Here is a 23,850-nt window from a genome sequence, read left to right as displayed (position 1 = left end):
GAGGAAAAGCAAAAGCATATCTGCAAAACCCTGGCAATAGACCAGTAATTTATCGGTGTTATAGTGGACTTAACCTCTGTGTGTCTTCAATAAAAACCAACACTGTGAAATATAAAGATACTCTCACAGCTTCTCATGTCATCCTTGACAAACCGTGGGCCTGGAACCTCTCCAGCAAAATCATGCAGCAGCAGAGGAACGCAATTTAAACTTGGGGACATTTAAGTGAATTTAATGTGCTGAGTTTTTATTGTGTAAAACGCAGTAACACTCTAATAAATCCAAAACACAGAACTCAGCAGCTACCTTTCAAAGCTGACACCTCTAAATAAGATCTGCAACGAGTGACTGTTTTGAAGTAAAAGGGTGTTTGCATTGACTTAAAAGCCTATAGGCGGTTAAGCTATTTTTTGAGCGTGTCATTTCTAGTCTTGCTCTGCTGGTTTTCAGCCTCTTAATGACATGCTTCAGAGTCGTATGAGCCTGACCAAGAAGAAAAAAAAAAGAATACGAGACGAAGAGAAAAAAAACTGTCCAACCCCTTCTGAAGATTTCCTGTTTCATGAAATGCGCACATACTGTGAGTCATATAGGGTAAGTCCTGCCTTGTGTTTACCCAATCTGCTTCTTCTCCTTCGTCTTCCCGGAGCCGTGAAGGCGTTTAAAAGGGAGCAACAGGCGGGCCGAAGAAAGTCCGCGGAGACTGGATATTAACCCGCTGTCAAGGCTTCGGCAAATTAATGAGAAAGAGGGCAGCGCACAGTCTAAATGGAGCTACTTCGGTTTTCCGCTTTTTGGTGTGGAATGATACTCTTTGGTAGTAGTCTGCTCGAGGAGGCGGGTGAGTTGAACTTTAAACTCTCAGAAAAGTAGTCAAAGCTTCGGAACTTATTTCAGCGGACTCTGTGAAGAAGAAGCGGAGTGATACAAAGTGATAATTGATTTCCCTTATTTATTTATTGGGCAAAAATATGACACTGTAATTGCTTTTTTCCCTTAACAGGTGTTTCTTTAGCTTTTAGCTAAAACTACGGAAAAAGAAAACACCTAGGTGCGAAGCCTTGTTTATTCAGGACACTTTACTTGCTAATGTGGTGTCAAATGTAAATTAGCTTCACTTGACTCCGCGAGTCTCTCTGTCGCAACTTTCATCAGTGTGAATGCGATAGCTTTGGGAAGACATCACCTGCTGTAAGTCACCAGCCTCCTTTGGTTATCTGCATCTTTGATGTGTAGCCACAGTGCTAACAGGTCTAACGGCCCCCCTTAAGGAAGACCGTGTTTTACCTTAATCTGTCTCAGACTCAGTCCCAGCGGCACCAAGTGGCTTTGGCTGCTCCTAATCCTTCCCCCCACCTCTCTGCAATTATATGTAGCCCTGGGTGACAATTACTACCATTCATCCCTTCCTTTGCCCGCCTCCTCCTGGGTTAAAATGACATGCTCTTTCAGAGGAGTTGCTCTAATGATATAATTACTCAGGCTCAGCCACCTTCCTACAGCACTCAGGCATGGACTATCCCTTCAGTGCTGATTTACTTCAAAACACCTCACCAGCCCGCTGGGCAGACTTTTAAAATTGCTCTGTGGCGTAGTTTAGTCTGGAGTTCAGGTGTGATATTTTTATGTTTGTTTTGTTTTTGTATTTGTGAAGGCGTCTCTCAGTGCAGACAAGCCCTGAAAGCAAAAACAAAACAAAAAAAGCCAACGATTTCCTGATAAGGTCTTGTGAAAGTGCCTCATCTGCTGCTGATTGTCAGGCGCAGCCATCCGGTGGTAGTGATCTAATTTTGCTGCACTTCCAGGGTGCATGTTGTACAGCGTGTCTGTTGCTGACCCCACCCTGCAGCCTGGGTGTTGGGGGAACAGACATAGTAGGATCCTTGTGCCAGGTTAAGAGCACACACACACTGACAGAGAGCACCTTTCTCGTAAGCTTGTGTGAAGCCCAAAGCATACTTTTTTTTTTTTTTTTTTTTTTTTGCTGACCATGTCAAGAAGCACGCTTTCACTTACACTTCCCCTTCTAAAACTTATTTACTATTTGGTCATGTGATAAACCCTCAGCGGTGCCATTTTTGAGACATCGACCAACTTCAGGTACATCAGTGTACCAGAAGCGGTGTTTTCCCTCTTGGTTTGTTCGTGAGTTGAATTCTCTGATGAAAACAGCAGGTTCAACTTCCTGTACACTTGAAGTCAGCATACAGATGAACTGTGGTTAGGTGGTTTCACTGAACCAGCAAAGTCACGTGTTTCCAGTCTGCGTAACACATGCAATGCATGCATCTCAATCCTGCCAGACATCGTGATTGTTTCCTCTTTTTAATCATTCTCCTTATTAATCCTAGTAAATCTGAAATGTCCCCTTTCCGAACTGTTTCCACATCTTAAAGCCACAACGTCCTCTTTTCGCTCATAATTTTGTGTAGTAGCCAGAACTCCCTTAAAAACTAGAGAAGAGATTCTTCACCTTTCTGTCTCTGATTTATTTATTTATTTATTTTTGGTGGGGTTTTTGTCATCACGTCCCTCAATGCAAGGATAAATTACAGAACTGCATCCTAGGAATGTTTGTGGAAATAAAATTCTTTCTCGCTCCTGTTCTTCACAGACTGATGCATAACCTCGTTTTTTTTCCCTTTCTTTTTCCATCAACAAATCATCAGTGGTGTTGGCACAACACCTTACTTGATGGGGAGCCGACTCATCGGGCTGACAAATTAGAGACCCCTCAGCAAGAAAATTCATCCGTGTTTCCTCTGTTTGTTCTTCTTGCCTGTCTGGCAGTTGTCTCCTTAGATGATTATCAAACCCACAGGCACTCCTCACACAATCCTGTGTGTCTCACTGATACGGGTCTGAACAAGTCTAAAGGAGGTGAATGCCACTGCTCTGCTTTGTTAAGCTCTGCTTTGTTAAGCTCTCACAGGGGGAGGAAAACGTGTCCACCCCTGTAGTATAAAATTGTTTGGATATTCCTGTGGTTATGTGGAATATCAGCTTCTGCACACTGACAAATTCCAAAATACCTCCGTCCTTTGATTAAATTTCAGGTTTTTCAGGTTTTTAAGGCTGTTGAAATGAAATTCACAACTTAGTCTTACCTCTTTCACTTCCTCTTTTTTTTCCAGAGGCCTCTATAATGAAGATACCATTGCTGTGCAAGTTTTGTGATGTACAGCCAACTAACTGCTCGGGTAAAGGGAACTGTAAGGTGGAGTGTGATATTACAGCTATTTGCCCCCAAAAAGAAGACGTGTGTGTCAGTATTTGGTAAGTGTCCACTGAACTTCCTGCCTTGTGATTCTAATGCAATGATTCAGGATGTAAATGAACAATTAAACTATAGCAAAGAGACTTGAGAGCTTTTCTTTGTTTCGTTCTTTACTTTCTGACGTTTATTATGCCTTTTATATTTATACGCCTCTTCATGCAAACACAAAGCGAAGTTAGGAAATAAGGGGAACAATGGCTACTTATTTATTCATCAAATCAGCCGTCGTTTCCTTCCTGAAGCTCTAAAATTTCCTTCATTGTGTGACCTTTTGCTTTTTTCACTTTCTCCGTCAGCATTTTGCCCAAAAAGCCGGCCCGATTATGACAGGTCGTGATCGCCTAACCACCCGTCAGCATCAAATCTGACTCTGATTGTGAGAAGCAGTAGGAAGCAGATTTGTATTAGTGTTAAAAGCTTAAAGCAGTGCTGCTGTTTCTCATTATACTCGCAGTGTAGTGGGCTTGTTATGAGCTGAGGTTAGCAGAAAGCTAATGGCACGTGGACAGCAGCACCTCTTTAAACTGTCTCTCATAACCGCCCAGGCAGCACTGCTCAGCAGGAATTCCAAATGTAAATATGCTGATTTGTACAGAGCCAAGTTTTAATTTTTTTCTTCTGTTGTTTGTATGTAAGTCTCCATCCTTAGAACTTTGAATTCAATGTTTTAGTCATTTGTGTGTGTATATTACATAAAAATATTGCCATTTACAGCTACAAGTTTATCATTGCATTTTGTACCTAATTATTAAGGCTGTGCAAAAGTCTTGACCCACCTCTCATTTCTGTATATGTTGCTTCCAAGGAGCCAAACTTTGTTATACTCAAGTGTTTCTGAGTAGTTCTCCAGGCTTACAGAGCTTTTCTTTGGACATAATGCTTTTCATTGATCTTCAGTTCAGCCCTTGTCCCTGAACATTTTCAGAGGATTTTATTTTGTGCTTGGGTTTTTGTTTAAGTCATTTAACACTTATCTATAAATCAATCAAGCACAAAAAAGGCGCCTAAAAGAAAGGGATGAACCGGTGTTGTGCCTATACATAAGAACTTTTAATTTTACATGAGTGCAAGGTTAAAAATGCAAGGAAATATGAGTTTAAATAATAAAGCAATAGACAGTGCACAAGACGGGTGAAGAAGAGAGTGCAGGTTGGATAGAGTAGGTGGAGACATGTATTAGGGATGATTTGTGACACAAGGGTAGCAGCAAGAGTGAAAAGAATGGTTTATATATGAGACCTGGCATATGTATGGTTTATAGATGGTGGCACTGACTAAAAGACAGGAGGCCAAGCTGATGACGTTAAGACTTTCCATGGGTGTGACCACGACGGATAAAATTAGAATTGAGTACATTAGAGGACAGCTCGGGTCAAATGGTTTCAAAGGCAAGTTTTAGATGGTTTGGATGTGTGCAGAGAACAGAAAGAGAACATATTGGGGAAAAAGGTCTTCAATCTGGACCTGCCAGGCAGGAGGAAAACAGGAAGACTGTAGATAAGATTTATGTAGTAAAGGAGGACATGCAGAGGGTTGGTGTAGCAGAAGAAGATAGGTTGAGATGGAGTCTGATGATCCACTGTGGCAACCCCGAAAGGGAGCAGAGAGCAAGAAGAAAGTACTTTGTAGTACTAGCAGTCGACAAACATACAATTTGTTTTCTTTCCTTTAACCAAATGCTGAAAAACACCAAATATAACACAGTTTGACAGGAATAAAATAATATTTTTTGCATCAACAAGTGATTTCTAAAAAGAGATGTCAGCTGAAAGCTTGACCAATCGCAGCATGTTGACCAGTGTGTCTGTAAAAATAAAACAATTGAGGAAACTGAGCACATGGTGGACAAAATTAGAAGTGACAGGCCAAAAGCTAGATTTAGATGAACAGTATCTGAAAGTCACGTTCTTAAGAGATAGGAAAAGATCCTGTAATGAGCTGCTGTGCAACTGGAAAGATGTGGCCATCATCAGAGGCAAAGAAATGGTCTCAGTGGAAGGACCGCTGCAAAGAAGCCTTTCGTGTCTTCTGGAGAGATAAATCCAAATTTGACATTTTTGTTTGAAATTGTTGTCCATATGTAAGGAGAAGGTCAGGAGAGGGGTACAACAGTGAGTGTCTACAGCCATCTGTAAAACACAGTGGAGGTGCCGTCATGGTGTGGGGCTGTGTTTCAGCTAGTGAGTAGAAGATCTTGTCTAATTTGATGCAGTAAAAACATACCGACAGAAAAACGCACAATGGTACACTATCAGTCATGGATTGGCCTCCACAGACAGAACAAGAAGCTGCCTAAGAGTGTTCAGGCTGTGTCATTGGGGTCATGCAAAATCATTGAATGAATCATAGAATTGTAAAATCCCTGTTTTTGCTTTATATATATATATTTGGATATTTCCATGCATGTTAGCACACATTTCAATGAATCGCTGAAGCCGTTTACCATTTTCCTAGCAAAATACGAAGAAATCAGGGGTGACTTGAGACTTTTGCACAATAGTGTAGGCCTGCCATCATCTCTTTGTTACAAATCTTTGAAAAGCAGGTAGTGAATACCCGAACTCAAACTTGACTAGTAAAAAGTGTTTATCCGTCTTCTCTTTCTCAGGAGGAAGAAAGATGGCAACGTCACCTTTGATACAGTGTGCCACAACCCAGCTGAAAAACTGTACGGCTTAGTCTTAAAGGACTACAACAACAGCGAGTGTGAAATGAAAGAGCTGAGTGGCATGGGCTCGAAGTTCTTCATCTGTTCATGCTCTGAGGAGGAATGCAATGAGCGCGTCTTTTTTGACCCAAGTAAGTTAAATTGGCAATTTTTCAAAATGTACGAAATAAATGTGGTAGAAGACAGTTCACTATTAATATTTAACTTGTTTTTGCTATATTTGAATCTTTTATTGTTAAATGCTAAACTATGCGCAACAAATAGCTGCAAATTTGTCAGTCTAGCAACACTGGTACATGCGGTAGATTTTTAGAGCCTTTTGAGCTGAGTGCTCTGAATGGAAATTGGTTTGATAAGAGTGAAATTAAGCCAAACTGGTCAAATTGCAAGCTGTAAAACCCAAACAATTAACTAAAGCAGGCTAAACCCTCTTCAGGGCTGGAGCTGGAAACTGGGACATTATATGTCTAAGTAATTGGTGTCATAACTACATTTCGGTGGGTGTCTGAACTTTGACTCCAAATAAACACGGAGGCTCTCTGATGCCCCTTTTATTCGTTAGAAGTGAGCAAAAATGCTCTGGGCTTAATTCTGCACCACAGTTAATTTACTCCAACTAGGTGATAATGTGCACTGAGTCATGTTTTTCACCAAGAAAGCAAAAATCAAAGGATCGATGGCAAGAAAGGTGAGGGTCAAATAAGCAAACCGAGGGAAGACAGCTGTTTAAAAAAAAAAAAACATTTTAAAAAGAAAGGAGAGTAGAGCACAACTAACCAGTTGAGAAAAGTTTAGCTCTCAGCAGCTGTTAAGTGCCAATATAGCTACCAAAAAGACCTAGCACAGCTTAACACCATGAAACCCACGGCCTTGAATTACAGAAAGAGCCAGAGTGATTGAGCAGCAGCAGGTTCATTTCCAAATGATACGACACAAGGAAAAAAAAACTTATTTTGCTAGTTATAATGAAACAGTGTCAGGCAGCACATCAACAAACAGTGTAAACATTATTATGTCATGCATGGTGTTTGCTCCTTAGAGTAGTGGTTTACACATTAGTTTTGCAAGCCAAATGTCTCTGTTTAAATTCCAGCCAATAAAACATCCCTTGTGGGATTGCATTAGGAATCCACTGCAAACACTCTGCCAAATTAAACAGCGACCCACTGTGACAAGGGAGCAGCCGAGAGTAACCATATGACATCTCTGTTTGTGTTTGATAACATCAAAGGAACAAGACAAGAAAATCACTATGTCTCATATTATTGTAATATAGTGTTATTATAGTGTAATTATAGTGTTGCTTTTGTAAACACAAATAAGCTTCCAGTTATTTTGGTGTGCCCTGATGACCTGGTTTGACGCCTGATGCGCCTTTAGCACCGCACAGGCTGAAAACGGTGTTAGGCTGTGAGCAGGTTTAGAGGCTCATATCAATCCTGCACGCATCATTCTTCTAGAGGTCTGTGTGGCAGATAGTGAGGAAGAAGATGTGATAGAGGAAGTGAAGAGAGCAGAGGGGGAGGATGAAGAGAGATTTCTTATAATTACACAGGATGTTAAGAAAACTTTTTTTTGGGGGGGTGGAAAAAAACCATGTTCGTAGTGAAGTCTTGTTCACTAAATACAACGGTCTTTATTATGCAGCATAGTAGTCTCAGCATTTTCTTAATGTAAGTGTTAGAAGACTCGTCTACAATAACTTGAACATTTAGAATTAAGTGTTCAAGCACAGCACGTTAAGAAGTGTGTGTCCATTTTAACATGTGCAGCGTTATGGACGTCAGTGGTACTCTAAGGACCCCTACAGGTTCTTGTAAAGTTGTTGGCTCAATTATCTATTTAAAAAAAACACACACACACACAATCAAAAGATGGATGAGAGATATGAGAAAGGAAGGGTTCCCGCAGAGAGTGCTTTTGAGTGGGGCTCAGAGTTCTGTGTTACACCCCTGCCTGGAAATAGTTTTCTGAGTTCATCACTGGGAGAGTCATACCTTACATATTGCACACCGGTTATTTGATCTGATTTTTAAGTTTTACTCCCTCTATCTTTCATTTCTTTTTAAAGTGGAGGAAGATTCATTTAAAATCTTAGAAGTGGAAGTATTTATTCTTTCATTTGTGAGGATAACATGATAACGTCAGAATTTTTTTTTATCAGTTTGTCGTGCACGAGTGCCAACATGTGTGCACTGGGATGCTCTCCAGATGCATAATTGCAAACAGCTTTAGGAGATCATGTAGACACTGGCTTCTAGACTCCAGTTACAACATTGGCCCTGGAATAAGATGTATTTTGACTACGGTGTCCCGGCAGTAATAACACCAAGGTACATTTCCGAGACCTGGCTCTGCACCGAGGGCCAAATTGAAAGCATCTGCGCGGAGCAAAGCACGTCATGGAAACATATTTTCTCACTGTTGGGAATGTCTGTGCGCTCTCTGGAAGTTCTCAGTGACTAAAGTGGGTAAGTTCTGTAGTAAAGGCACTGCAGATGAGCTTGAACAACAGGGCAATAATGCCAATTTGAACCAGTTAAACCTGTTGAACAAAGCACGATTTAACGATTCAGCTTTTGCTTGCAGTTTTCCCTCTCTTCATACTGTTATACAGCTGCCTTGAGAAGCAAGCTAATGGTATTTCCCACCCTATTATCAGAAACACATTAACAAAACCTACTGGGAACGGCAATGTTACAAAATGAGACCTAGCTTGAGTGAAAACAAGGTACGTCAGTTGTTATATTGAATGTGAGCGGGTGGTTTGTCAGAGTAACACCCATGTGAATGCCAGAATTGAACAAGACGTAATAAGATGATCAGTGTTATTCACTTCACCTGTCAGTGGGTTTAATGCTGTGTAAACAAATATACAAGTACAACTTAAAAGCTTTATTTAAGATGGTAGGTACCACTGTTTTCAATGGTTTCCAGTCGTTATGTTATGCTAAGCTAAGCATATCTGAAGCATCATATTTAACAGGCAGGTATGTGAGTAGTATGGATCTACTTCCCACCAGCAAGAGTATTTCTTAAAGCCTTTTCCCTCCAAAGATTCTACCCTTGTGTATGCAGTATTTCACACTTTGAACTTAAAGATAATTCTCAATTACACGGTTTTTCACGACATCTCCAGACCTTAAATGTAGCATTACTTCTGCACTTTCAATAATACACACAACAAGTAAGGATTTTGTCTAAAGCCCGGAGGAGTTTGGAGGCACAGTGACAGGTTTGTTGTGAGAAATAGCTTCTCACTCCACAAAAATCAAAACAAACAGTCTGTCTGAGGCCCTGTAGAGGATTTCAGACATGTGGTTTCCTGTTCAGAAAAAAAAAAATTAGAGAGAAGTCGAGGGCTCAACTCGGCTGTCGGTTAGATGCCTGACTCTGCTCCGCGCATTTACACTTGCTCCTAAAATTGTTTGCCATGTATTTCTTGAAAAATAATGCACACGTGATACTCTTGCCTACACATGTTATGCAACTCAAATGTAAGCTAGACAGCTAAATAAAGTGTGGCATTTGCTTTGGCAACACAACTTATAAATGACTAAATTTAGAGCGCTTCATACTGGGGACCATTTGAGGTTTTCTTGTTTAGTGTTTTATGTCTGGTGATCTACTTTTTATAGATCTTCTTCTATTGCTGCAGCTTTAAAAACGGGACTATAAACACAGCACAAGCATAAACTCTCACTGTTTGCCAAAACCAAAGCAGCTACCAGACACACCACCTCCCAAATTATAAGAATCAGACATGAGATCGTGCTTGACTGGGTCAGGGTTTGGAGCAGTTTACATTTGTGGCTGAGAATCTAACTTAGGCTCTGATCCTGATAAACATTCCTCAAAGAAGCGTCGGGTTTCTCTTGTCTTCTGAGCATTACTTTACTTGTAGCTAAGTGCTGATACAATCTGCCACAAAGTAATTTAGTGTTTTATGTCTTCATATTGTGGGTGTTGTAGTTTAAAAAAAAAAAGAAGAAAGAAACACAGTTACTACTCTCACAGATTTAAAGTGACTTTTAGACTGGTTGTATGTTCTGCATCTTAACCTCACACTATCTTCTTTAACACGTGCTGATTCTTTGACCTTTAGGGCCCACGGAACCACAGGTGATGGCTGTTATCTTAGTAAGCCTGGTGCCTCTCCTGGTTATGGCTACCGTGGTCATCACTTTCTTCTACTTTTACCGTGTGTGCCGCCAGCGCAATGGCCACTGCAGGCACAAGAAAGATTCTCTGCTGGAAATCGACCCACTCGTCATTATAGAAGAAGACAGCAGCTCCACACACGCCAACAGCCTCAATCACAACACTGAGCTGCTGCCCATCGAGCTGGACGTGCAGGTTGGAAAAGGGCGCTTTGCAGAAGTTTACAAAGCCAAGCTGAAGCAGGGCTCCTCTGTTAGCGTGGAGCAGGGCTTTGAGACTGTAGCAATTAAAATTTTCTCACACGAGGAGTATCTATCCTGGAAGAACGAGAAGGACATTTTCTCAGATGCAGATTTGAGGCATGAGAATGTGCTTCACTTCCTGACAGCAGAGGACAGGAAGGAGCCGAGACAGTACTGGCTGATCACAGCTTATCATCCACGAGGGAATCTCCAGGAGTACCTGACTCATAATATTATCAGCTTGCATGACCTGTGGCTGCTCGGAGGTTCGCTAGCCCGTGGAGTGGCACACCTTCACAGCGACCGCACCCCCTGCGGTCGCTCCAAGGTGCCTATCGCGCACAGGGACATTAAGAGCTCCAACATACTGGTGAAAAATGACTTGACCTGCTGCCTGTGTGATTTTGGCCTTGCGCTTCGGCTGGACAACTCTCTGTCTGTGGATGAGCTGGCCAACAGTGGGCAGGTAAGGCTTACCAAAGACTAAATTTTGGGCGATCGATTGTTTTCACTTGGCTGTCAATCATTTCAGACATCATCAACTTTGCCAGTGCCCCAAACACAAACCACTCTAAGCCCTGTCGTATAATTCTTCTGGGATATTTGTCAGACTTTGAAAAGAGCCAAGCTATATATCAAACCTTTCATTTTCTTACCCTCAGAACTTCAGGACATTGTGTGTATATATGGCACTCACTCCATCTTGTCCCCAGAAGGATAATACTGATAGAAATACTGCTGTAAGTGCTCTTGGGTTGTTGTTGTTTTATCATAGTCACAAGACAAACAGGCTTGATTGATTCTTAATGGACTCATTACAAAGACGTAATAGGCCAGAGACAATTTACACTCTGTTATGAAAATGGCTTGTTATGAAAAGGACTCACCCTTTGCCACACAGCACACCTAATGCATTGTGATGCCCCTAATGCATTAGGAGAAAGCTCCAGTGGACACATTTTCAAGGATGGCAATTATGTGAAGACAAGCAAGGTTTTGATGAGCTCAGTGGTGCCCTTTTTTTTTCTAATTATTTTCTACATCAACTTTTTTCTCATGTAGATAAATGTGATTTAATCTCTTAGAGCACACAGGCCAAAATCACTACCTGTCGCTCGATTAATGCAGCTACTGTTTAACGAGCCGTTTTCAACAAAACGATTGCTGTTTTAGCAGATAAGAAAAGTGGTTCGCCACCTTCCCTTAGATGTACCTCTATATTTAAATCGTGCATAACAATATTGTGCATTCCCCTCCCATTTGCAACTATGGTCAAAGACTCAAAGACAATAATTAATCTGTGTCGCTCTCTATTTGTATTTCCACAGGTGGGCACTGCCAGGTACATGGCCCCCGAGGTGTTGGAGTCTAGAATCAACCTAGAAAACATTGAGTCTTTCAAACAAGCCGATGTTTATTCCATGGCTCTCGTACTGTGGGAGATTATCTCAAGGTGTAGTGCAGTCGGAGGTAAGATCATGAAGTCCTTCTATGCTCTTTGTTAATCAGTTAACACGCTGTGCTGTAGAACGATCGCTTCAGTTAAAATTCCCCAAAAAATGCCAATGTTGTTTGTTGTTTGTTGCTGAGGGGGGAAACGAAAAGAAAAAAGGAGTGTGTAGGGAGACAGAACACAGCACAAAAGAAGCGATAGCAACATGCCACAATGATCCATAAACACGTGGGGAGTGGAGAGGACGTGCAGTGTGCATAATGTGAAGCCCCCCCAGCAGCCTGAGCCTATGGCACCTTAACTAAGGGACGGTTCAAGGTCATTTGATATAGCTCCAACTAGAAGCTGGCTCCACAGGAAAGGGGCCTGAAAGCTGAAGGCTCTCCCTCCCATTCTACTTTTAAACTTCCTAGGAACCCACGTAGGCCGGCAGTCTGAGAGTAAAGTCCTTCATTAGGATAATATGATGGTATGAGATCTTTAAGATGTAACAGGGACTGATTATTGAAGACCTTGTATGTGAGGAGGAGGATTTTAAATTTAATTCTGGATTAAACAGAGAGCCAATGAAGACAAGCTAATATGAAAGAAATATGGCCTACTCTCGCTGCATCCATCTGGATCAACTGAAGGCTTTTCAGGGAGCTTTTAGATCAGCCTGATAATGATGAATTACCATAGTCCAGCCTAGAAGTTAAAAATGCATGAACTGTTTTTTTCACCATCACTCTGAGACAGTTTTAGTGATATTGCACAGATGAAAGAAAGCAACAGTACATATTTGTTTAATGTGCATGCTGAAGGACATATCCTGGTCAAAAAGGACTCTTCCAGTAATCCAGTAGCACATGATGGCTCCTAACATGAGTTATGAAAAGCCTCCACTGGCTTTATCCAAATATTTTGAATAGATTAAACAACCTTACATAAACTGATGATTTAGGCATAAAATTAATTATTGATGATATAGAACATCAGTGAATGATTATGTAAATAGAGTTTAGCTTTAATGTGTGTTTGGGGAGGAATACTTAAGATGTCGGTGAGAAAAAAGCCTTGGTTTCTTGCCAGAGTCGGTTTAACCTTATCACACAGGAAATGCAGAAGAAAGAGTCTATGCTATGCATCTAGTTCCTGAAACAAAGGCTACTTAAGAATAGTTCAACATTTAGAGAAAAAAATAAGTTTTTCACTCTTGTTCATGTACTAAATGCAAGCGTGCTATTTGACACTTTACATCTCACTTGTTATTTTCTGTCACGTTTTCTCAGTACTTGTTTTAAACCCAATATTCTGTCTTCCTGACTATCAACGTAGTGTACTGTACACACATTTAACACTCCCTCTAACCTTTGCGGAGATAACCATCAATTTCCTTGGTAAATTAGCTCGGGTCACTGCAAGTATAGGAAACCAATAGAAGCACTGATTGATGAAATTCCCTTTAGAGGCTGTGTAAATATCCTCAGAAATACTGTAAAAGCTTGTTTGACCTCTGAGCAATACAAGCACCAAGTGACCAACTCCACTGTGAGTTCACTTATTAGCTGTGTGACAGGACTTATGTGTGAGCATTCGTTGACCCATTAGTCATGGTGGGAAGAAAATCTAAAAGTGTCAAAGCCACAATCCATCTTGTAGAAGCCTCAAGGATCAGCCTTCACTTTGCTAATGTACCGTTACTCGTGTTTGTCACTCTGCAGCAAAACAAGGTCGAGGTATGTGCAAATAATAGAAGTGGTTGATTATCTGAAGCCTGTACAGTGCAGTATTTCATGTCGACAGAAGGTTATTTGTTTTTGCTTCCTTTTGTGTCTCTGTGGTCCCGTTTGTTTCTGAGACTGCTCCTGTCTCCATTTTGTCACAGCAGTGATTGAATGCTGGGTTTGGGCATGAACACTTCTGCTTCTGAGTTTTCCTGTTTTGCCCCCACTAACCTCCCTCCCCTCCCTCCCCAGGGGGCTTCCTTGAAGTGTATCGCGCAGTTATTCTGCCCATGAGTCCTCTGAAGCAAAAACATGAGCAAGTGACCCACAATTCCTCTTGCTTTTCCTTCCAAACTGCAACAACGTGGGTGCCCTGTGGGTACACATTTGAAAAGAAAACAGAGTATTTCCTGCTTTGCAAAGAGCATAGTCCCAAGATGCAGTTTGTTGTTGTTGTTGTTGTTGTTTTTTAGAGAGATTTTAACTTTAAGTGTGGTTTATATTAGGACATTTAGTGGTTAATGTCTCTTGAGATCAGGACAGGCAGCATATAGAGATGAGTGAAGATGCACTAAACAGATCCAGGTTTACTCTGGCTTCATTTGGTTTCCTCTTGAGGGATTTCAGGAAATCTGCGCGAACAACATCTTCATTTGTTTATCCTGCGTTTCCCTCCATCCGTTACATGCATGTCAGATTAAGTCCTTCATTCCCTTACTTTGCATTAGTTTAGGTTTAGCTACCCTAAACACTGTATACAGAATTAAACGTTATGCGAAAACACATTTTTGTCCTGCCCAGATACACTCGACCATTCCCTGTTTCTAAATCTGGCACTTTCAATTCAGTTACGCTACATTTTTCCTCCCGTCTCTCTCAGTCTCTTTCTTCTGAGACACAGGTAGGTGAGGCAGCAGTTAATTAGTCTCCCACTGCAGTGCAACACACCATAGGCAGCCGTGACGCTTTACTCATGCAGGCACAGACAAGACAGGACAGGCCAGTGTAAATTTACTAGGGAAAGGAAGCGCAAGGTTCCCGTCCCACCTCTAGACTAAAGATAGAAGCCACTGGGTTAGTTCACATTTTCCCGTGTTTCACATATCTCTGTCCCCATTTTTCAGAAATGCCACTTCTCTTGGCATTTCTTGGAGAAGTGTAAAAGGGTGAAGTCTGTAGTTCATCGGGGCTGAAACTAAAGGAGACGTTTTCCTGTTCAGAGATTAAATAACTGTACAAACAAAGCTAAGCTCTCACCTTGATAGACGATGAGAAAGGTGGAAAGAATAAGCTGCACAAATGAGATGGTGTAATTTGGTTTTCCCTTACTGGCAGCTAAAAATCTCCTTGCAGATAGTGTGCTGGCTGAGATCTGGTATTGATTCTGGAGCAGAGCAGCATGAGAGCAAAGCTGATGTGTTTACAAAGTACACTTAAGAGTTGCTTGCTTTCCTGCTGCTGTTTTTTTTACTATGAAGTTGCCACATTTTCCCTGGAGGTCGGTGAGTCACTTATGACTCCCTGAGATCTTACCTTCCTGAGACAAAATATGAGCAGATGTGAACCCACACTCATAAATTCAGAGTGACACATCCCAGGGCATCAGTATAATGACTAGGGTGATGCCCTGCTTTTTTCTCTTGTCTCTGATGCCACCTGCCTGTATGAATGTAAGGAAGATGTCTGATCACTGCAGGCAGGCACATGGCTGCTCTGTCACGGCTCCTGAGGCCGTGGTCTGATCTGAGATCTGCCAGACGAGAGGAAAAAAACTGTCTGTCGACAGCCAGCCAGCCAGGCACAAACCATCCTTTTACCCTCTTTATCTTCCAAGACTGAGGGAAGGGTTAGAGCAAGGGGGGAAACTGAGAGATCAGCACACCTCCAAGTCAAGGAAAAGTCAGATTCCAGGCTCAGATCTTTTTATCTGAGTGTCTGTTCCTTAAAATCCCTCTGCTGTATAATTTAGCTGGTCCAGATTTAGGTCTTGGAAAGATTGTGAGGGCGTTCCTCGAGCGGGTGGGGCAAAGTAGGAGGATAATAGCGGAGTGGTGTCGAATGTGGAGCTGCAGACGAAAAAAATACCTCCATTCCCTGAGGGGAGAGGTTGAGCTTGACTGGAGAGGAGGAAAGGTTAGGGCAGCTGCTCTCCAGATGTCAGACCATCAAACCCTTCAGAACTGGAGGGCCTAATGCGTGTGGTGGGGGGCTGCCACAACGCACATTTAGGAACAAATTTTAGACTTGATTGAGGATGAAATAGGGTCAAAATACGTGCAGCCAATTTACATTCCCTGAAGCTGCATTCAAAGCGGGCAAAAATATTTTTTTGGTTTTACTTAATGGGGTTAGTCGATGGTTAGGGAATGTATCAGCTGCAGTTAATGGTAGGGTAAGCTTCCAGGGCAAGTTGATGCCGTATGCCCTAAAATTAAGCTCTGCTAATGAGTAATGTTCATGCATACATCTGTAATGCTTGAGTTTAACAACAGAAAACAAGTGTTGGAGCCACCGCAAACTAATGAAAACCAGCAGCGGCTGGGAGTAGATTAGTCAAGCTGTTGTTCCAGACTCAGACAGACTTGGGGAAGCTGACACAGTTGTTGCGATCACATTACTAATTTATTTCCAAATACATGGTGAAACTGTTTGGATCGCTTTTGCTGTATTATTTATGTGTTTAGGTGACAGGATTTCTCTTCTTATTTTCAGTGTTTATATTTTATTTAAGCTATAATTAGACAACGAATTGTTCACTTGGAAGGGCAGCAGAGAAAGACTATCAAACAAAATGTGAAATGCTTGTGCTGACTGATTTCTAAGCAGACTTGTGTGAGGTTAGTATTTCAGTATGCCAACTAAGACTGGTGAGTTTGGGATGTGCGTAGGGGAGCAGGTGGTCAATCTACGAGAACAAAAGTGCAGTGTGACGGATGTAAATTACAAAGCTTCAAAACGATTCCATTCATCAAGAGTTTTTCCTTGTTTGCAGTAGGAAAGAAAAATGACTACATTTTTCTTGGCTGCATATGCACAGACACTTTCTGCTGCCATGGCGGACAAGTGGGCTGGAAAATAGACATTAAGGAGGAAATATGTGCTAGCATTGCAAAATCCACATCACTACATGTCAGCTGTCGGACATATAGTGTAAGTTCCTCATTGTTACTGTGCTGAAGTTGTTAAATGGCTTTGGAGGAAATCTTGTCAGTGTGCAGTGTGTGACTTTTGCAAACCCCAGCAGTCCTCACTCGCACTGTATTGTGCTTTCAGAAGCCTCTTCTGCCACTGCAGTTTAATTTAAAGTTTACCTTTAATAAACATCTTTGCCTTTAGAGCCAGATTGGGCAAATCTGTTTGTCCTGGAATACACACTTTGTTTATGAAGTAGTACAAGTCCTATACTTGAGAAGCATTGTTTGGAGATGAGCACACCAGCATGTTTGCTGACACTTTCCAAAGTGGGTTTGCTGTCTAGAACACAGTTATACATTCCCTGGACCTGTCACAACAAAACAAACAACATCTGTCTCCTTTTCTCTTAAAAATGGTTGACTGGGTTTGTGTTTAAGCTTGAATAACAAACCAGAAGTACTTTGCTTGCAGTAATGTTGAGTTCCAGACTGTAAAGAACTTTTCTTTTTTTTTTTTGCAGTAGTCTGTGTCCCAGAATCCTCCAATTCCTGTCTGTAGGTTGCATAACTCCCTGCGATCTTTTCTTTTTAACGTGTTTAAAAAGAAATAAAACGTCATCATGATCATCAAACAGTACAAACAACATGCTTATGTGAGGATTATGTGTTCCAGTAGTTTATTTTAAAAAGCTACAAACGGTTTTTATATATTTCTTACCTTTTTTTTTTTCATAATAATTCACATACAAAATATTGTTTTACTCTCAGCAACAATATGTTGGCCTTATGACTGAAGAGGCAACCTCAGAACCCGCCGACAGCTGACACAGCTTTGTTCTGCACTGTTACGTAAACTCTGAGATTTACATGAGAAGATGCAGGACAAATCTGCATTGTGCTTTTTTTTTTTTTTTTTTTTTTTTTTTTTTTTTTTAATAAATTCAGTACATTTGAAATCTGTGTGTTTCCAGTGACAGATTTAATAGCCAGCAGTTATTTACAGGGATTGTATTCTATTTTATTGTTAGAAAATATGTATGTGTGTATAAATATCTATATTTTTATACCACAAAATGCCTCTGCTACAATCAGTGGCGGTCCTAGCCCGTTTGGTGCACCGGGCGAACACTCCCTCTGCACTCCAGTATGAACACAAATCCCCCAACTCGAGGATCACCACAACATAACCTAATAGACTTACACCTTAGTTCACGGATTCACTTTATTTCTGAGATTTCACACAACCCAGGATTCAAATCATGAATACATAATGGGCTTGGATTTACAACATTATGAATTAAATGTGCTCTATTTGGAAGCAGCCAGCCCCCCTCCCCTTTCGACGGGCTGTGTGTGAGACATTAAATCATCAAACTGTAAATTATAAATTTTAAATTGTTATTGATCCCTTTACCCCGAATCCTAAAGTGTATATTTATTTTCTTACTCTTCTTATATTTATTGTTTGTTTACTTTCACTGCTGTAACTGGAGCCTCGTCGTCTCGTCTCTCTATATACTGGACTGTATGTAGCGGAGATGACAATAAAGTTTACTTTGACTTCAGCAGCAAGCAGGCGCACTGAGGGCTCTCGCGCTCACTTTTCGTGTATAGAATTTCGAAAAAACATCGGTGCAAATTATAAGTCTGTATCATAATGTCGGGTGTTTTTGTGTTTTGTTGTTTTGTTTTTATTTTGTTTTATTTTGCGATTGGATATTAGATGCCACTCTAGCCAGCCAGAGAATCCCCCGCCGCCCCGCCCTCTCCTCCCTTAGCCGCAAGCAGCAGGCGCACCTCGCAAACGGAGGGCGCCCTTACTCCCAGCAAATGGGCGATAGAAAACCGATCGGTGCCTATGTCGTTCCCAGTATGCGCTGGCTGATGTCGGGGCAGCATGAGTACGAGCAATTTTATTATTATTTTTTTTTATTTATTTATTTTTTTGCCGATATCCGTGATGCCGCCCCCCACCACAATGCCGCCCCAGGCAACCGCCCGTGTCGCCCGTATCTAAAACCGCTACTGGCTACAATGAAGTATGAATTAAAGTGGTTCTGCTAGATTCTTACTGGCCTGTAAAAGCCATTGTTCTGTATTTCAGCTGCATGACCTTAAACAGCAGCTGCAGTATCACTGACAGAAATATAGCCACAGTATATTTGGGTCCATAAGGAAACCATGACGCGCATTTGTCATTTTGCCTCTGCATGCCACCCCCACAGTGATTTTACATTAAACTGTGCAGACCTTTAGCTTTAATGCAAGGGGTCTAACAAAAATATTGCATTGACTGGAGCCGTTGTAGTCAATGACTGACTGATGTCTAGAGAACACGGATATCACCAAATGCTCTGTTTCCTCCCTTGAGATGCTCTGCTACATCTTTACTGCAGCCGCTTCCAGTTACTGCTTGTTTGTGGGTCTTTCTGCATTAGGTCTGGTCTTCAGTAACTGAAAAGCATGCTCCATTGGGTTGAGATCAGGTGACTGACTTGACCCTTGAGGAATATCCTGTTTCTTTCCTTGAGAAATTCTTGGGTTACTGTCGCAGTGTGCTTTGGATCATTATCCATCTAAACTCAAATTGCTCTCTGCTTAGTTTTGCAACATTTTTCTGAGTCTGAGCAGAGAGTGCAGCCCTATACACTTCATTCTGCTGCTTCTATCAGCAGTCACATCATGAATAAACACTCGTCAGACAGTTTCATGGGCAGCCATACGTGCCCATTCTATTGCTGCTGGTCATCAGTTTTTTGTTCCTGTTCAAAATTACTCTTTTGAAACTTCCTGAGTATTTACAAGAATTTACCACTGTTGTTTAATAGTACATTGTAACTTTCACACAGCCAGGATGCATTGTAAAATGTGTTCGTTGTTTTAAACGACGACTCAGTCTTTGTAGGTGAGAAAAGTAGAAACTGTTTTAATTCTGACAACTATTTGCCACGTATGCCAGGGATCACAGTCAGAGACTCCACAGTGGCTTTGTTATATAGTTTATTAATATGCATCTCCTTTTCACTTTATTCTCTCAGTCTGATTTTGTATCCATTATAAAATCTGTTAATTTTGTTAGTCCATCTTTTAATGACTGATAAGAGCTAGGTTTTAACTTCAGTGTAATTCAGTGTTGCGGCTGAGGAATCCAAACTTCAAACAAAGAGGAATTGGAATTTATACGATATTTTTTCGGAAACTGTTGACTCATAGCTCTCAGGCTTTTTCCTGCAAACCTGCTTTGAAATTTTGCCCTAAGTAAACACAACTGGTAAGTGGCCTTTGACAAGCACTCTGGAATTGTTGTGTAAGAGAGCTGCACAAAGCCAGAGCAGTGTTGGTGAGGTTTCTTTAAACTCATCGACAGTAAGGTTAAAAATGTGACGATAGTGTTTCTCTTCAGAAAATCTCGCCCGTGGCCCCTCTATCAACAGCTTAGGGTTCTTCAGTTGTTTGTGCCACTTCAGTGCTATTTAAAGTTTGCATCCTGCAGTTTCAATTTAGAGCGCACAGTGAATCCTTTGAGAGGTGTTATTGATGTGTGTGCTGTGGGGCACCTCCATCTGATCTTTCTCTCTATTCCACAGAACTTCATCTGTCAGATGTGATCTGTTTCAAAGTTGTTTTGCCCGTGTAAAAGCCTAAACCTACCAGTTTGAGCTGTGCACCGGCTAATTCTCTGAACCCACCTGTTTCTTTGTGTTCACATGCAGACGTGAAAGCATACGAGCCACCGTTTGGAAACCTGAGAGAACACCCGTGTGTAGAGAGCATGAAGGACAGCGTCCTCAGGGACAGAGGAAGACCTGAGATCCCCAACAGCTGGACCAACCACTCGGTAAGAAATGAAATTTATAAATGCCTCGTTTGTAACCACAAAATCTGTGTTTTAACATCTTAATCTTTTGTCAGCTGATATTAAAAACGTGTTCATTTTCATTATCAGGTATACTGTCATGGATGCACCTGTTGTTATAGTGGAGGATGCTCATATTAAGCAAAGCAAACATAAAAAATAAGAAAATAACATTGATTATTTGGGATTAATCACTACGGGCCAAACACAGACTTTAAATACTTTCAGGGTTTTTTTGTTGTTTTTTTTTGTATAAATAACATTGAGTCATGCAAGGCTACTTTATAGAAATGAGAATGGAACACCTACTTTAAACAGTCTTCAGTATTCCAGATCCTTCACACTGCTGTGAGAACAGTGCAGGTAATGGTGTGATGTATTCACTGTGTCCATTCTCTGCTCACCCTCACCTAATTCCAATAGTGAGAACATGACTGACGCAGGCTGTCCCTTGCAATATCCACACTGTGTTTAAACTAGGGTTTGCAAAGTTTACATGGTTTAAAGTCTGTATATGCAAACTATGGCCTACTCACGAATGTGGCCCCTTTCACATTTTAATATAGTGTCTTTTCCTACAAAGAAAAACTAAAGCAGCCATGTTAATGAATAAATCATAGTAGGGGACCAATAAATTCTCTAAGATATATTAAAAAAAAAACATAAATAAACTTTATTTTCTACATTGGCAGCCAAGTTTTTAAATCAGAAGTGTTTATAGTTGTTCCAAACAAAGGGAAACTGTCATAAAGAACGAGACAGTGTTGTTTAGATTCGGAGATAACTGCACACATTTTCAGTGTGTCTCCTGGAGGACATTCATGCTGCTGTACTCAGCAGTTCGCTATGTAGAAAACAAAAGTAGAATGCAAGAGGGTTTAAAACCGTCTCCCTTCTGCACAGCTTATTTATTTATGCTTTACTATGTATGTCACAATGAAAAGATTCATCCATTCAAGCTGCCACAGCACATTGTCACACACTGTCTCTCGCTTTGTTTTGCTCTTCTTTAAATAGGATTGTTGTGATACCTACAACATTAAAATGAGCTCTGTGTCTAGCTACTGGTGGCACCTAGTGTTTCCATATTTTAAAGTGAAGCCGTACACAAGATGAAGCAGCTGCAGCATTTATGTTCAAAGAATTGCATATTATTCTCCTTGCAAAATCGTCCTTCAGAAAGAATAACTCTCAATGCTAGTTTCTCCAATAGAAATGCATCAAAAGTCCTATATAAAAGTACTGATACAGAGGTGCATATGGATAAACACACAGTTGAAAATGCATAAATGCACATTCATAGCTTCAGTTTGAGTTAAGTTGCATTGCCCCAAAGTCTATTATACTAACTGTGAGCCTGTTCTCCTCATGCAGGGCATCCAGATGTTGTGTGCCTCCATTGAGGACTGCTGGGACCACGACCCGGAGGCCCGTCTCACCGCCCATTGTGTTGCTGAGCGCTTCAATGGCATGGAGTACCTGGACAAGCTGTCAGATTGCTCTGACTCAGAGGAGAAAATCCCTGAAGAAATCTTTGTAGTGGATGAAAAGTAAACGCTTAACAGAAACGCTGCCCCCTGCAGGGTGACTGAGACATTTTTTATCGAGCTGCTGAGGGGAAAAGGAATATGAGTGGAGGCATTTGAAATGTAGATGAAAGTGAACTGTTTCCAGAGGTGGGCTTACATATTCTGGATTAAGTCATAAACAAAAAGGGCGCTCACATTATAAAGCTTCTTTTTTTTTCTTTTTTTTTTTTTTTTTTTTACCAAATACTATTTGCACTTTATAAACATCTATGCACACCAAACTATATATATGTTGTGTCTTATTTGTTTTTAAAATTTCAGGTATAGGAAATAAACAGACTGCAAATGTATTTTAAATGGGGCAAGACTGACCAAATATTAAGACACTAAGATCTCCTGCAGCTGCCTTGTTTTTTGAAATGGCCAGGTGGTCTTGGATCAAAGTCCAATGAGCTGAATGAAGCAACATTCAGGGTGCTAATAGAACCTCTGGCAAGAAGTGGAAATTATTCACTGCAAAGAAGTAGAGGGAAAAACATCCAAAGAACTAATCTGCAGGGATAGCTGATTTCATATCTCAAGGACTATGAAATGTAAAATAAAGACAGCAAAATCATTCTGAAAGGAGAAAGGAAACTGAGATATATAGAGGTAGGTGTGTGTTTGAGAGAGAGAGGGAGGGCATTTTACTCAGAGGACTCTAAACTGAAAAAGGAAGTCTGTTTAATAAGACAAAGAGAATAAAAGGAATGCAGAGATGTATTAAGGACTCCAAACTGGAACATCCAGTCACTGTCTATATGTTATAAAAGCTGAATTTGTTTTGTTTTGTTTTTTATACTGAGAAGGGAATTCTGATCTGCTCAGAAATTATCTGTATCAAAGGAATTTTTGTATAGAAATCATTATTAAAAACATTACTATGCTCTCTGTTTGAATTTGCTGTGCTTTTTAATGCTCTCAGCTGCTGTCATACTTTGTTTAACTTTGGGTTTTTATGTAAGATACTTCATTTTACAATCAAAAACTATTAATGCTACTTTTCTAGCCTTAAATGAAGGAAGCCCAAATACATACACACACACACCTGTATATAAACACAAATATCTTATCACACAAATGACACCAAATGAATGCATTTAGGCATGTAGAGATGATCAAGATGACCTGGCTGAAGTTTAAACGAAGCATCAGAAATAGGAAGAAAGAGCATTAAAGTGACTCTAAATGTGGCGTGGTTGTTGGTTTTAGAGGGGCTGATCTGCTGGGATTTTCTCACACAACCATCTCTGGGGTTTACAGGAAAAATCTGAAAAACAAAATATCTAGTGAGCAGCAGTTCTCTGAGTGAAAATGCCTTGTTTATGCCACAGGTCAGAGGAGAATGGACACACTGATTTGAGCTGATAGGAAGGCATGTTGTGGATGTTATTTTACTTTGGCCCCATTATACTGTTAGGTAGACTGCTGCATTTAGGTTACCCTTTATCACCACAGTTTACCCATGTTCTCATGGCTGCTGCAAGCACGATAATGCTCCATGTCACAAAGTTCAAATCATCTCAAACTGATTTCTTAAACATCAGTTCAGCGACTTCAATGTCATGTTTGGGCTCCAATATCACTAGATCTCAATCCAACTGAGCAACTTTGGAATGTGGTGGAACAAGAGATTCTCATCATGAATGTGCAGATAAATAGATAAATGTGCGATGCTATCACACAGATATAGACCAAAATCTCTGTGTCATGTTTCCAGCACCTTGTTGGATGTGTGGAACAGAGATTTAAGAGAGTTCTGAAGACAAAAAGGGGATCTATCCT

General features: G+C 40.8%; 1 protein-coding gene and 1 long non-coding RNA gene across 4 annotated transcripts in view; one reads left to right on the top strand and one right to left on the bottom strand.

The window, feature by feature from the left end:
* The window catches only part of LOC146493076 (uncharacterized), a 423,488-nt gene extending 405,861 nt beyond the window's left edge, over positions 1-17,627 (bottom strand). The window contains exon 1 of the long non-coding RNA XR_014871944.1: positions 17,526-17,627. This is a non-coding gene — a long non-coding RNA (uncharacterized LOC146493076). The remainder of the gene's footprint in view (positions 1-17,525) is intronic.
* On the top strand, positions 601-22,764 carry LOC146493075 (TGF-beta receptor type-2-like). Of its 3 annotated transcripts, XM_085148679.1 has the most exons (8): positions 601-841; positions 2,670-2,880; positions 3,135-3,276; positions 5,886-6,076; positions 10,051-10,814; positions 11,677-11,818; positions 20,355-20,479; positions 21,872-22,764. In XM_085148679.1, exons 3-8 carry the CDS (start codon positions 3,146-3,148, stop codon positions 22,049-22,051), a joined length of 1,533 nt encoding a protein of 510 aa, XP_085004805.1. In that variant the 5' UTR covers positions 601-841; positions 2,670-2,880; positions 3,135-3,145; the 3' UTR covers positions 22,052-22,764. The 3 variants fall into 3 exon arrangements, with proteins under 3 accessions (XP_085004805.1, XP_085004804.1, XP_085004806.1); XM_085148678.1 differs by lacking the exon at positions 2,670-2,880; XM_085148680.1 differs by lacking the exons at positions 601-841; positions 2,670-2,880 and adding an exon at positions 1,058-1,191.
* Positions 22,765-23,850: the final 1,086 nt, after the last annotated feature.

The sequence above is a fragment of the Neolamprologus multifasciatus genome, chromosome 22 (assembly GCF_963576455.1).
Source record: "Neolamprologus multifasciatus chromosome 22, fNeoMul1.2, whole genome shotgun sequence".
Taxonomy (NCBI): Eukaryota; Metazoa; Chordata; class Actinopteri; order Cichliformes; family Cichlidae; genus Neolamprologus; species Neolamprologus multifasciatus.
Note: the sequence above shows the minus strand (reverse complement) of the source record. Positions and strands in the feature narration are given on the sequence as shown.

Excerpts from the sequence above, each read along its gene's own strand:
- LOC146493075 (XM_085148678.1), top strand. The coding sequence starts at position 769 with ATGGAGCTACTTCGGTTTTCCGCTTTTTGGTGTGGAATGATACTCTTT. Across the intron at positions 842-3,134 it reads TAGTCTGCTCGAGGAGGCGG|AGGCCTCTATAATGAAGATA; the intron begins GTGAGTTGAACT and ends TTTTTTTTCCAG. Across the intron at positions 11,819-20,354 it reads AAGGTGTAGTGCAGTCGGAG|ACGTGAAAGCATACGAGCCA; the intron begins GTAAGATCATGA and ends GTTCACATGCAG.